We start from the raw sequence: 14,059 nt of genomic DNA on the forward strand, positions 1-14,059 counted from the left end.
TGGGTTATTTCTGCCTGGCGACTACTGTGAAAGTGCTGCTTGAGCATTCACGTACAGTATTTGTTTAAATATGTCATTTCAGTTCTGTTTGGTGTATACCTAGGAGTGGAATTGCTAGGTCATTTGGTCATTCTATGTTTAACTTTTTGAGGAACCACCAAACTGTTTTCCACAGCAGCTGAACCATTTTACGTTCCCACCAGTTCTTCATTTCCTTCAAGTTTTCACTCAGGCTTCATCTTCTCAACGAGATACCCTGACCGCCCTATTTAGTCCTGTGACCTGCTCCTGTCCCCACTCTTGCCTTATTATCCTTCTTTTCCCCCTTTACCCTACTTGCGTATTTCCCTAACGTAGTCTCTTTTTTAGGCATGTGCAGTAATGTTTCGTTATACTTAGTACTACCTCTTAGACATAGAGACTCTTACTCTTTCCTAAGTCATAGAAGCTGCTCACCTTAGCAGTCCATTAGACACCTGTTATTCACTGCAAGGGTATACATAGTTAGCCTTAGAAAAACTGTATTGCATGTGTTAATTAAAACTCGCTGCACAGTGGTTGAGAACCCTGCTTTATCATCTGTTGAATAACAGGGTTGAAACTTCATGATTGGAATTAGTTTGTTCCTTGGGCTTCCTTCAAAGCCATCGCACCAGTATAGCAAATTATACATGATTTTCATACTTCAGTAATGCAAATTATATTTTTCAGCCTAGCAACATTAACCTCTATGGGGTGACTGAACACATCCTAAAATGTGTTTTTGTGAAACATGGTCAAGGAAGTCTTTTCTGCCTGTAACACAACTGGAGAGTAAGGGCATGACTATGTTTAAGCTGTTTCTCTAAGTCTCTCTTCTGTAAGGGAAAGAGCGAGAAAGTGCATTTTTAAAGAGATTTAGTCACAGCTAACTCCACAGAACACTAAGACTAGGTGTAATCTCATAAAACCTGGGGAGTTCAGGCAGGTGTCTAGGCTCAAGCATGTCTGCTTCCCTGCACCCACCTTCAGATGTGGTCTGAACAGCAGCAAGAGGGTTAGCTTTAACCTTCGGTTTATAGCCTCCTTGTAACTAGGTTTCCTGGCATGACAGTCTTTGTTCTTACAAGCTCAGCATTTGATTTGCTCATGTTCCTTTACATTTTTTCATATTACTTTCTTTTTTTAACTCAAGTTTAAGAAGCCAATTGAGATCGCTGTCTTTCCAAGAACATCCAGTGCTCTTTTTGCCAGTTTGCTGAGACTGTGGATATTCTCAGTTGTGCAATGATGTCCATGGATTATGTAGCAGCAAAATTTTAAAATATTTTGAGGTTCTGAAGTAAGAGATAAAAGTTTCAGTTGTGGTGTTTGTATCCTTTCTGTGAAATCCAGGTCTCAAAATGGAACTTAAAGATAATTAATGTATTTTTTGAAAAGGGTAGGAAAAAGCTAAAGGGAAGTCCCCACATTTTGGAAACAAAGAGCAAGGTCAAGGACTAATTAATGCCGCCAGAGCTTCCTGGTTAACAAGGGAAGAAGCAGGAATTGGTAGGCCCCTTCCTTCAAGGAGTTTTGTTAACATGTTGACAAGGCTTCCCCTACCCTACTCAATAGAGTGAGTACTTGATCAGAAAAGCAAGAAATCTGACTTTATAATTTTTTTTTAGGTTCATTTCGTGATCTGAGTATCTTTTTCATACAGTTTGAGTATCTAATTTTTTAAAAAGAAGCAGTGGGATGAGGAGTGCTAGATTGCAGACAGACTGATCTCTTTGTTCCCATAGATGCTTCATAATTTTGCCTTATAATCTATTTGTGTACGTTTCTGACTCTCCCTGCGCATTTCTGAACTCTGTGCAGTTACTGATCGATTTATAATCCTCACATCCTTCCAGAGTCCCTTGCGTATAGTAGGCCCACACTTAGATTGGGATTAAAGAAAATACCAGAAGCCATGGGAACCAACTGTATTCAGAGAGGCTGTTCTCTTCCCCATCACAAAGCACTTGAGAAAATTAATTCCTATAATACAGTAAAATCTCTTTAAACACTGTAGTTATCATGATTCTGGGGTAATTATGTAGAAATTTGTCCTTTTTGTGTGTTTGTTGTTGTTTTTTGTCTGTAAGACACAGACTAAAGTTTCCGTTGTTTGAGTTTAGATGAGATGAGTTACAGGAAACATGAAATGTGATGCACTGTGACTATTTTTTCTTGAGTGATCTTTCTTTAACAGAAGCAGACCTGGGAAGATTTGTCGCAAGATAGCAGTATACTAATAGGTAGAAACAGAAATGACTATGAAAACCAGATGTTTTGTCTGGGCCTGTCTTCAGAAACAGGATTTCAGTGTTGGCATATATCATTTTTCTCTTGTTTACCCACACTGATTAAAGGGCATTTATCTAGTGGTGTGCTCAATTGCTGTGTGCGGGACTCATTTGCATGCTCTTAACATCCTGGTTTCTACACAACATGATATTTCTGTTGGCAATTTAAGTTTATTACTTCAGAAATTGTCATATTGGAAGTCCAAGATGTGAGCGGTATTTATTTTTATTTAAAATTACTAGGGGGATTTGTTAGACAATACCTAGTTTCCTGACATTGGCAAGAGGCTTTACAGAGTTTCCCCCTGATTTTTGAGGGCATAGTTGTATTACACATACATCTTAACTTGTTATTATTGTAGGATTTTATTTGCTTTAATTTAGAAAATTCCAGGCTTACTGTATTTTGTCTTTACAGGACTCTAAGCTCTCCTTTGAAAATATCTGAAAGATCTTATTTGTGGTTCTGATCCTAGACTGTTTTGGTTTGTTTTAGAATCCAGACCGTAGAAAATGAAGGGAAAGAGAGAATTGATGATACAGTTTTCATTTTATTCTGTTTTAATACTGTGCAGCCTAACTTATGTCATGGTACATTTTCCCCACAGGTTCACATCCAGCTTTCCGAGTGGCACCGTGCAATTTTTCTCCCACAGGCCTGGCTCGCATATATGACTCGTGCTTATCATGCCATTTTACAGGTAATGAAACCATGGGGTGGCTTGCTCTAGGGCGTGTCTCTTAAGGTTTACTACAAATACGTAGTTAGTGTAAGAGCACTTAGGAAAATAGCACTATCAAAAAGGCAACGGTTATTTTTGCTCATAAAAGAATGTGAGGCATGCATATATGACTGCACTTAAATTTTAAATGTGATGCCCGCCCCCCCGCCAGATGTGTGTTCCATCCAGAGCTGCCTCTTGAGCGCTCCTCTCCGATGTCCTGCTGCTCTGTGAACGCCTCTCATTGTCCCAGATATCCGCAGTGGCTGTCCCACAGCACCTCAATTTGAGCGTGTCCCAAACTGGGCTCATCATTTCATCCTGTACCTGCGCCCTCTCGAGCTGAACTTGCTTTTACATCTCCAGCTTTGTCTCTTAACCCTTCCCCTGAATTTTCGGGCTTGCTCAATTTCTTTGTTTTCCCAAACTCAGCATGTCTTCCCTACCTCTTGGCTTTTACCTACACTGTTCCTTCTGTTGCAGGCACTGCCGTTCCCTCTCTGCCTATTCAAGGCTGGTTTTGCAGCTTTTCCCTTTTTCTCAATTCCAGGAATAAGTTTCACTTTGTATTTATAGTTGTCATAGTCGTGAAAGGGGCACATGTTGGAATGGCAAATTTCTACTTGTTTTTTTTACATGGTTTTTATCTGTGTGCCTTCCCTCTCTGTGTGCCTCCTTAGAACCCATGCTTCCCTTTTCAAAGCCCTTATCACCCTAGTTATATGTCTGGGGCCTCCCTCCAGTTGACTCTGTTCCTTAAAGCCAGAAGCTGTGTTTTCCTCTCTGTTGCGTCTCTAGAACCTGACATGATGTCTAAAACATAGTTAATGCTCACTAAATAAATGAATTACGCTCAATTTGACTTCTTTTATTCCAGTAATGTTATAAGTTGTAGCTTGTGAGTTTTTAAAGTTAGAAATAATTTTTAATCAGTTTGGGAATATATGAACATTTAATTGCATAAGGAAAAAACTACTAACTCAATCCTTTTTCCTAGCTTAAAATTCTCTGTTAAGGATGATAGAAAAAATCTAAATTACTTAAGTAATTTATGGCCCAAAATAAGATTTTCATGAAGGCTTAGGAAATGAGGTGTTATGGTTAAAGGTAACAGCTGTCCTAAAGGATAGAGGTGGGGCCGGAGGAATGACTAAGCATCTCAGCATTGATGTTCTCAAATTAAAACCTTGCTACAACATATTCATTCTAGAATTTATAAAGTACTAATGCATCTTCAGAGATTCTGGTTCACTGGAACTGAATAGGAGATCAGGAATCTCCATGTTTACCAAGCTGCCAGGTGATTTTAATTCAGTCTATCAACCCTACTCTGAACAACAGTGTTTTAGATGGTTCCCCAAACTAAACTGGAATCTGCATTTTAAAGACATTCCCTTGGAACCATTGTACCCTTTTGCTTGGCCTACACACTTTTTTATCCTCAGCAGCATCTGGCCACTTTGTTTTGAGTGGATGCATAAGTGAATGAATGAATTACCTCTACACACCCTTAACCAATTATAGTTTTTATTCAAGAAGAGTGAGATTGCTCATCAGAGTATGCACTTTTTCGCACACTCATTTTTCCCTTTGTAATTTTGCAGTGTTTTCCTTCACCAAACATTTATGGAACGTACTTTACTGGCCAGGTCCTGTGCCGGGTGTGTGGGATAGAAAGAGGAATAAAGCACTCCTTCCTCTCAGTGAGCTCCCAGTCCAGTGCAGGAGACTAACGTGTCCACTAGCAATGCCAGTACAAATCTTTGATGCTTTAATAGAGGATGTACTCCAGTATAGGCACCTGGAGCCGGCAAGAACAACTCCTCCTGCAGCATGTACTGAGAATTTTATTTAACTCTTAGCATAAAGAAGGTGAAATTGAGTAGAATTATGGTATAACATGCAGATGACAAGCAACTGATTAAAAAAAAAAACCCTCGGTGGTTTCTTTTTTATAACAAGAGCTACCATTTATTAAATAACTAGTGTCTGTCCAACATTTAATGTATAGTATTTCAATTCATCTTTACAGAAGCTCTTTGAAGTGGATGTTGGTAGCCTCACGTAGAATGGGATTATAGATGGGGAGGCAGGGTTAGCTAGGAAAGCAAAGCAAACTGCACAAAATCTAACAGTCAGTAAATGAGAGAACTGGAACTTAACCTGGATTTGTCTGATTCCAGAGCCTCAGCCTTGGCCACTGCATCATGCATTTTCCCTAACACCGTCATTAGTTGTTACAAATAATGCAAATTGGTTTAATATTTTAGAGGACAGATCAATTTATGAAAAGCCAGCTGAGTATTTTTAGTAACACAGGTCAATTATTCTGCTTTTCTACTGTTGTAGGTGATAGTGTGTATCTTTATTTATTTATCACTTAAAATCTCTTTCCTTTGGGTTTCTATCAAGTCTAGTTCCATTGAGAATTGGGGATTAAGAGGTGAAACTCAAAGTAGGGACTATAATAAAATTTTCAGTATTATTTGAAAAGTACTAAAAACAGTGCTTTTTAGGCTATCACTATTACTTGAAAGTATGCTGATGCATTTTAACTGTTCAGCAAGTCTTTTTAAATGAGCCCACACACTTAAACAGAATTTGTGGGATCTTAGAAGAATTAGAGGAACTGCCAAACTCCTCACCTATATCAAGAATTTCCATCCTGGAGGATAGCTCTTCGTTCAGTACAGGAGGTATAGTTACTTCCATCTGGTGTTAGACATATTTCGTAGCATTAGACTAGAGAATCATTTAGAGGAGCCATGTTTTATTCAATAAGCCTAGGAGATACGCTAAAAGGTGCATTCTACATTATTTCCCAGAGGTTGACTATAATGTGAATGTTTGCAATTTGAACGCTTCTAGTGGCTTTTGCTCAGGCGCCAGCTTCCAGCCTTATCTAATTTTTCCACAAGAACGTCGGATTTTGAATTATAAGCATATCAAAGTGGTTGACATGGGGAGGTATTTGGATTTCTTCTCATTATGTTGAAAAATGCAGATACGAGTTGATAGACAGTTCCACGTCCATTTTGGTAAAGTGCCCTCTACAGGTCGGCTTTACCTTGCTGCCCTTGTGGGATGCTGAGGAGGTTAAGGTCTCCAGCCTTTGGTTAAAGGGCCCTTAGGGACTCTGAATATGACCTCAGACAGGACAGAGGGGTTAAAACAGGTTGACTGCAGATACTTGTTTCCTGAGTTGGTCAGCTGGCTGCACAATAATCTGAAATCAAAACCGGTCAGGAATTGTGATCCCTAGTAGATTAGTCTTTGACCATTTGTAAAGGTTGTTTGTTTGTTTGTCTTTAATGTGAAGGTTTAGAGTTAGGTAAAATTTGCTCACTGTAACCAGCAAGCTTGTGGTTATCTAGGCTGAAGATTTTTTTTACAAAGGAAGAGGAATAGATAAATTAATAATTGGAATCTACAGGCAATCCAAAAAACTCAGTTCAGGACTTCCCTGGTGGCACAGTGGTTAAGACTCCACCCGCCAATGCAGGGGACATGGTTTGAGCCCTGGCCCGGGAAGATCCCACATGCTGCGGAGCAACTAAGCCCGTGTGCCACAACTACTGAGCCTGCTCTCTAGAGCCTGTGCACGCAATTACTGAAGCCTGCACGCCTAGAGCCCTTGCTCTGCAGCAAGAGAAGCCACTGCAATGGGAAGCCCACGCACTGCAACAAAGAGTAGGCCCTGCACGCCACAACTAGAGAAAGCCCGTGTGCAGCAACGAAGACCCAACACAGCCAAAGATAAATAAATAAATAACTTTATTAAAAAAAAAATCTCATTTCAAGTGATCATTTCAGCCTTTTCTCTCCCAGTGAGTGTCCCCACCCTACCCCCCTCCTTAACCACAGCTGTTAACCAGAAGCAGAGGTAACTGAGTTAAATGCCATTGGATCTCTGTTGTCAGTAGGTGAAGAATTGGATGCAAAGTAGATCTGAATAAATAGCCTAACAGGGGCTGGGTAGAAGGAATTAGAGACCTTTCAGAAGAGGAGATTGAGAAGAACCGAGACTCTGAGAAAGAGAAAATGAAAAATTTACTTAGTCACTATAGAATAGTTGTACTGGTTTATGGCTACAGGAGAGATCAGAAAAGTAGGCCTTCTCAAGAGGCTGCACATATACTGGCCTTTTTGTGTTTTGCTTATTTCTGAACAGATTTTTAACCTTTTAATTTCTTATTTGTCTTTTTTTTGGAAAGCATTATGGAAAGTAAATGTTTTAGGAGGAAAGAGGTATGATTTAAGAAGCATAACAAACAGAGAAGGCACTAAACATGATTTTCTATTTTGCCTACCCTCTTGGGAGGCTGCTATCAATATTAAATATTAATATCAGTATCTTGCCAGTTTGATCACCTCTGATACCTTGCTCCAAGAGACAGAGGGAGAATGAAAGGGTCAGGATTCTATCATTGAAAACACGGAGATGGGGATGAACATGATTGAAGTAAATAGAAACTATGAAGGATGTGAACAGAATGCCCATCAGATCTCAGAGTGCCTGAACTGGTGAACCCCAGGGCACTGTGTGCTGGAGGTTGTGCAAAATACAGGGACTCCTTAGATGGATAAAACCATCCTTGTACTCTTCAATGAGCTTACAAGCTAGCAACTGAGAGTATATGAGAGAAATACAAGGGCATGCAACTTTATAGTCTGGATATTATGTTTTGGGGAAGCTTTTACTCTTTGCGAGTGTACAGATTAAAAATATGAATTATTTCAAGAAGGATTTAGATATATTCGTGAGAGAATAGATTATAAGAAGATAATAAGGAGAGTTTGTTTTTGACAGCAAACCTGGTAATGGTAGCAGTTATTTGGTACCAGTCACTGCACTAAATAGACACTTTTCCACATTTTTTTATGTGATGCTCTAATACCATGAGTTAGGTGTTTGCTATATTTTACAAATGGAAATTGAAGCTTAGAGAGGTGAAGTAACTTGCCCAAACTTACACAGCAAGTAAGTGGAAATGACATTAGGTCAGGACATCCTGATTCCAGAGTCCACATCCTTAATCTAAAGCTATATTGCTTCCGTCTCTAGAATATATAGAGAGTTTAATTTTTCTTATGTAGAGCACACCTTAGAACTCTAAAATCAATAAGAAAAAGGCAACCAATAGAAAAATGGACAGAATAGGAAACCCAAATAGTCATTAAACATCTGGAAAGATGCTCAATCTCAGTAAACAGTAAAATGAAAATTAAAACCATAATGGGCCCCATTTTACACCTCCCAAAATGGTAAAAATTTAAAAACCTGGTAATTTCAAATGCTGGTGAGGGTGTGAAGCAGCCATAACTCTTATTTACCGCTAGTGAGAATGTGAGCCGCACGACCACTTCTGAAAATGGTTTGGTATTACTCAGTAATGCAATATGCAGTCTGAGTTCTTGTTCAGTTCAGGGTATATCAATAAACCAGAATTTCAATTACATTTAAATAATGTAATTGGGGATGGAGTAGAGGGGAAAGCATCTGGTCAAAATAATCCTGAGTATAAAAAAATAGAACAGATAATAAATATTTGAAGGCATTGCCCTTAAAGGGATGATGATATTAGCTATATTTTTATTGCATGGTACAGGTTGAGAATTATATCTGTAAGTTTAGTCAAGAAATAGAAATGTAATTTGCATCTGTTTGAGAATAACTTTTGTTATACATTACCTAAATCTTAAGTGTTATATACTTCCTACTCATTTCCTCCATTCTGTTAGAATACCGGTACCCAGACCCCAATCTTGGTATCATGTCAGTTGAAATTGTCAGCTGCTGACACAGGCAGATTTTTACAATATAGGGGATTTGTTGATTAGGACCTATGGACTTCAAATCTGCTTTTAATAGATATCCCCAAATGAAGTGCTCTGCACTAAATTTGCCAAACATACAACTTCTCCAGGATATGCTTATTTGGTGAATGTGGAAATCCCTGAGCAGTGATATAATTCTCTCTTCTCACACATCCTCTGTCAAAATCTGATATCTTATCAGGAACACCTAAGGCCAATTGGGAAAGGATTGTTACCTAAGTGTTTCCAAAAAAATTTTAAGATAATTTTGGCCATAGAGTTTGCATGCTGATTGATGCTGTGCTTTTTGCAGGGGAGGATAGGAGAGCTGGAGTTGCAGTTAAAACATGGAAAAGAAGGACCTGAGGAGGTGCAATACAAAAAAAGCACAGCCTGGCTCTGGTAAGGGGATGGCTTTCTGTGCTCATTATTTGTTATGGGAAATGAACTGTGAGGGAGAAGGTGACCACTTTAAAGGCTTTAATGTTGGAATTTTAACCTCTGTATGAGCCTGAAGGGCAAAGGGCTGAAGATGTGATAGGTGTATTTTCTATTTCCTCCCCAGATCAAAGAAGGAGCACTTTATTCATGGTTTTTAAATATTTTTACTGTTTTCTAAAGCAGTGTGGAAATGGTTTGTTTTTCCCTTTTTCCCTATAATTGATTGTTTTATATGCTTTTGAATGAAAATTGCGTTTTTCCCACTCATTTAGTCAAGGAATACCCTTCCACTCCCCTGCTCCTCCCTCCCCAAGACATCTTCATTATTAGGAGCAATTTTACCATGTCAAGGCTTTAATTTCTTTGGCAGATGTCCCCCAGTGAATTCCCACTATATTATCTAGAAATGTGTAAGTGCTGGCACATTAAAAGCAATTTAAATTGTTACATGGGTTGTGATGAATACCTTGTCAGATTAATGTTGCAGCAGCCTAAATCTAAGTAAAGTGCCCAGAATCTAAATAGCTTTTCCTGTAGCCACAGGTTTCTTTAATATAAAAATCTGTTCAAAGGTTACTTGGTTTCAGTTTTTTATTTACTAACAATTGGCATATGTAGAAAAGCAGAAGCTGTGTGTGTGTGCGCATGCGCACATGTACACATGTACAGTTAACTAATTCTATTCTAAGTTACATTTCCTAGATTCATTTAAAAAATGGCAATGCAGTTTAAAACGTTATGACATTGGATTTAAGGTTAGAGATTAAGAATTTGGATTTCGCTTCCTATTTTCCTTTACACATAGTTTTAATTTCATCTTCTGAAAATGATAATTTGGGGAGTGGTCTGTTAGCAATACTCTTCCAAATATACATGGTGACATATGGAATGGAGGATGTGAGAGAGAGATGGAAGTCAAGGATAACTCCAAGATTTTGACTGTGAATAACTAAAAGTATGGAGTTCCCATTTACTAAGATGGGGAAAACTATAGAAAAGCAGGTCTGTCTAGGGTAGAAATCAGGTTTGAGACTTGCTAAGCCTGAGATACCTAATTAGATCTGCACTTTGGAGATATCAAGTGGGTTGTTGACTATGAGTCTAGAGGTCAGGGGTAAGGTCAGGGCTGGTTATATAAATTTGGGAATCATCATCATATCGACTGCATTTAAAATCACAATGCTGGATGAGATCATCTGGGGAATGAGTAAAGATAGAGAAAAGGTCAGAGGAGTGAGCCCTGGAGCACTTCAACATTTAGAAATGGGGGACATGATGAGGGAGCCAGTAAAGCAGATGGAAGATTAGCGTTGTAGGAAGAAAACCAAGAGAGAATGGAATCGTAAAAGCCACCTTAAAAGCTGAAGGAAGAAAGTGTTTCAAGAAAGGAGCAACCGATTGTGTCAGATGCTGCTCTGAGACTACAGAAGATGGAGACTGAGAGCTGAGCATTAGATTTGGCCTCTTGAAAGTCACTGGTGACCATGAAGGAGCTGTTTTGTAGGAAGAAAAGCCAAATTATAGAAGGGTCTAGAGAGTGGAAAGAGATAAACTGGAGTCATTAGTATAAGCTACTCTTCTAAATGAGTTCCGTTGTGTGAGAAGCAGTGGAATGGGGCAGTAGCGGCTTCTTTTTTTAAGATGGTAGATATTATAGTGTGTTCACAAGCTAAGGGGAGTAATACAAGTGGAGAAGGAAAAATTGGTGATGCAGCAGAGAGAAGGGAGAGTAGGTAAGAGGAGGGAACTAACGGAGGGTGTGGCTCTACCTAGAAGTACAGGCAAGTCATCATCTGTCAATATTTCACGTTGACCAGTAAAAGAATACACTGAATGCACTATACTCCATTTAGGAAGACCAAGATTGGACGATACGTTTTAGAGAAATTTACTGTCAAATGGTTTTATAAAGTACAAGTTTAAGGAGCAGTTTGCAGCTATCTGAAAAACTTGGTTCTTAAGAATGACTCATTCTCAAAGAGTGCTGAATAGCTAAGATTTTATTATATTTCAAATGCAAATACAGTTATATTTGCAAAACTTTTATGATAGTTATAAAAACTTTGAATTTATGAAACTCAAAATGTACAGTGAACATGTTATGATATCATCTTTGGAATATAAATTTGGCAGTCAATGATTGTTTTTCACTTTATCTCAAGACTCTTATATGAAAAAAACTGTGAATATTTTAATTGAACATACCTTCCTTTAAATCCACAAATGTAAGTATTTTCTTTTAGTTCAATTTTATAACAGACATTTGTCTTTTTATTGAGGTATGATTGACATATAATATTATATCAGTTTCACGTATACCATAGCAAACATTTTAAATTTTATTTTGCATACATACATAGTGAAAATTCTATTATCTACAATTTGAAAGCAGTAAATTGCTGTTTTGGTGAGCTCTTGTGCCGAAAAGAGAGAATGTTTTAGTCAGTTCAGACTGCTATAACAAAAATACCATAGACCAGATGGCTTAAACAACACAATTTATTTCCTACAGTTATGGAGGCTGGGAAACCCTTGATCAAGGTGACAGCAGACCTGGTGCTGGTGCGGGCCTGCTTCCTAGGTTTGCAGATGGCTGCCTTCTCCTTGTAGCTTCACATGGCAGAGAGCAGAGAGAAAGCAAGCTCTCTGGTCTCTCTTCTCTCTTCTTTTAAGGACACTAATCACATTCATGAGGGCCCCACCCTCATGACCTCCCAAAGGCCCCACCTCCAAATACCATACATTCAGAGTTAAGATTTCAACGTGTGAATTTGCGGCAGCAGGACACAAACATTCAGTCCATCACAGAGAATAATATAAAGGACACTTGTATACCCAGCACTCAGTTTAAGAGATGACACCATGAAAACACTGCCTACACATTAGTTGCATTCACCTCCTTCCCTGCCTCTACTAAGTAACCTAAGGACTAGGAAGATGAAACTGTCTTGGAAATGAAGCCCTCATTACCGTTCTTTCACCTTACACTAAAATTCTACATGGAAGTTTTAAGATCTGGAGTCATTGCCAGAGGTTCTTATTAATTGATGAATAAGCAAAAAGATTGGTTTCTTGCTCTACTATAAACTCTCATACCTATTTTCCATCTGTATCACAGGGTTCGAGACATGTTGACTGATGAGGTCACCAAAGCAGCTGCAAAGTAAGATCCATTTATTCTCTTACCAGGAATTTTCTATAAATAGTTTTCTTCCTCACAGTTACGAACAGTTTCTCCTTTTCTGGCATTTCATTACTTTAAGGATTTAAAGGACTTTTCAGTTATTTTTTTAAAAATCAGTTGTTATCCTTTCTCATATTCAGTTAATTCTTACTACATGTCTTTCTGTGAAAATACGGAGGAACCAGTACAGGCACATAACTTTACATCAGAGTAGTGCCCATGCTGTACACCTAACAAAATGCCCTGTGCTTTGGCTTAGATTTAAAGGATTGTGATTTAGTACAGGGGAGAAAAAATCTTTGCTAATGTGAATTATGTCTATTTTACAAACAGATGATTAAATCTCAACTGTGAACCAGTAAATAATTTAACGTAGTACCTCCTTTTTTTCTCCTGGTGTTATTGGGCCCAGGGTAGCTAAATATTGAATTTTTTAATACTAAAAACTAATGTGAAGACCCAGTAAAAAAGCAGTTTCCATCATATCCTTATGGTTGTTTTAACAAAAATAACTTGAGTGTTGCTATCTTGAGGCTTTTTATTTATCTTAAGCCAACTCTTACTAAGAAAATTATACCTTAGTGAACTTGCTTGATCAGTCTCTTCAGGTCCCTTTGTTAGCAAGCTGCCTAATTGTTCCTGGCAGTAAGTTACATACGCTTCTCCTTTTCACTATTAGCCTTAGCTTGCTGCTGTTTGACTTCCTTTCTTCTTATTCACCAAATAATATAGATATACCTTTGACCCAGAGAATTTCATACGTATTGAAAGTCTATATTATCTAGAAATATTTAACTACAGTTTATTTTTCGCATGTCCTAGAACCTTCTGTAGCTACACAGATTTTGCCTAAAAAACAAAACCCAAAAAACACCATCTACCTTAGAATTCGCTTTCCACCAGCAATTTCTTAAGCAGGTACTTCGCTCTAAAACCTGATCTCAATACCTGATCACTACTCAGCCTCATGTCTTCTGAATATAGTGGTAATCCTCCCCTACACTCAATTCCGTGGGAGGCAGTGGGAAATATCTGTTGACAAAATGAAAACTAAACTACAGAGAGGCTTTGATAGGGACTCATTTGTGTCTGTTTACCTAGTTTGGTGAATTGCAGACACAGTGGGAGAGCACTCAGCTGCTTATCGGAGGGGAGGAGGTGCTGGGATGGGGGGCTGCCTTTGGCCTTTACCTTTCATAGTTTGTTTTATTATGTAGTCTACTTAGTTCCTGTTAAAAACAGTGCTCTGACACTTGCAACAAAAGCTCAAATGCTGAAGAAACTAGCAGCTTTCTATTAAAACAAACTGTAATTTTGCCTCTCCAGTAGTTTGGGCAGATTCCATTCTAAAATTTTAGTTCACCAAGACTTTAATCTTAGATTTGCAAAGCATCATTTCATGACTAATACCTAAAAAGAGTGTGTTCACATTCTCAGTGGTATGGAGTAAAAATAATTTATGTTCTCATGGTGTTACCTTTTCATCAAAAATTTCCCAGTATTTTATAGACCTTATCTTATTAAAGCAATTCTGACAATACTAGGCATGACAGCAAGTGAGCAGGAGATAGTTAAGGTCCAGA

General features: G+C 38.3%; 1 protein-coding gene across 11 annotated transcripts in view; it reads left to right on the forward strand.

Moving 5' to 3' along the window:
• Nucleotides 1–14,059, forward strand: part of FOCAD (focadhesin) — a 313,993-nt gene that overhangs the window by 226,622 nt on the left and 73,312 nt on the right. For all 11 annotated transcript variants that reach the window (XR_009519883.1, XM_060014801.1, XM_060014800.1 and 8 more), the window contains 3 exons: nucleotides 2,921–3,013; nucleotides 9,165–9,253; nucleotides 12,411–12,455. Coding sequence is in view for 10 of the 11 variants with exons in the window: in XM_060014801.1 (XP_059870784.1) it covers nucleotides 2,921–3,013; nucleotides 9,165–9,253; nucleotides 12,411–12,455 (227 nt within the window). In the remaining variant the exon portion in view is untranslated. The remainder of the gene's footprint in view (nucleotides 1–2,920; nucleotides 3,014–9,164; nucleotides 9,254–12,410; nucleotides 12,456–14,059) is intronic.

The sequence above is a fragment of the Delphinus delphis genome, chromosome 6 (assembly GCF_949987515.2).
Source record: "Delphinus delphis chromosome 6, mDelDel1.2, whole genome shotgun sequence".
In the NCBI taxonomy this organism is placed as follows: domain Eukaryota; kingdom Metazoa; phylum Chordata; class Mammalia; order Artiodactyla; family Delphinidae; genus Delphinus; species Delphinus delphis.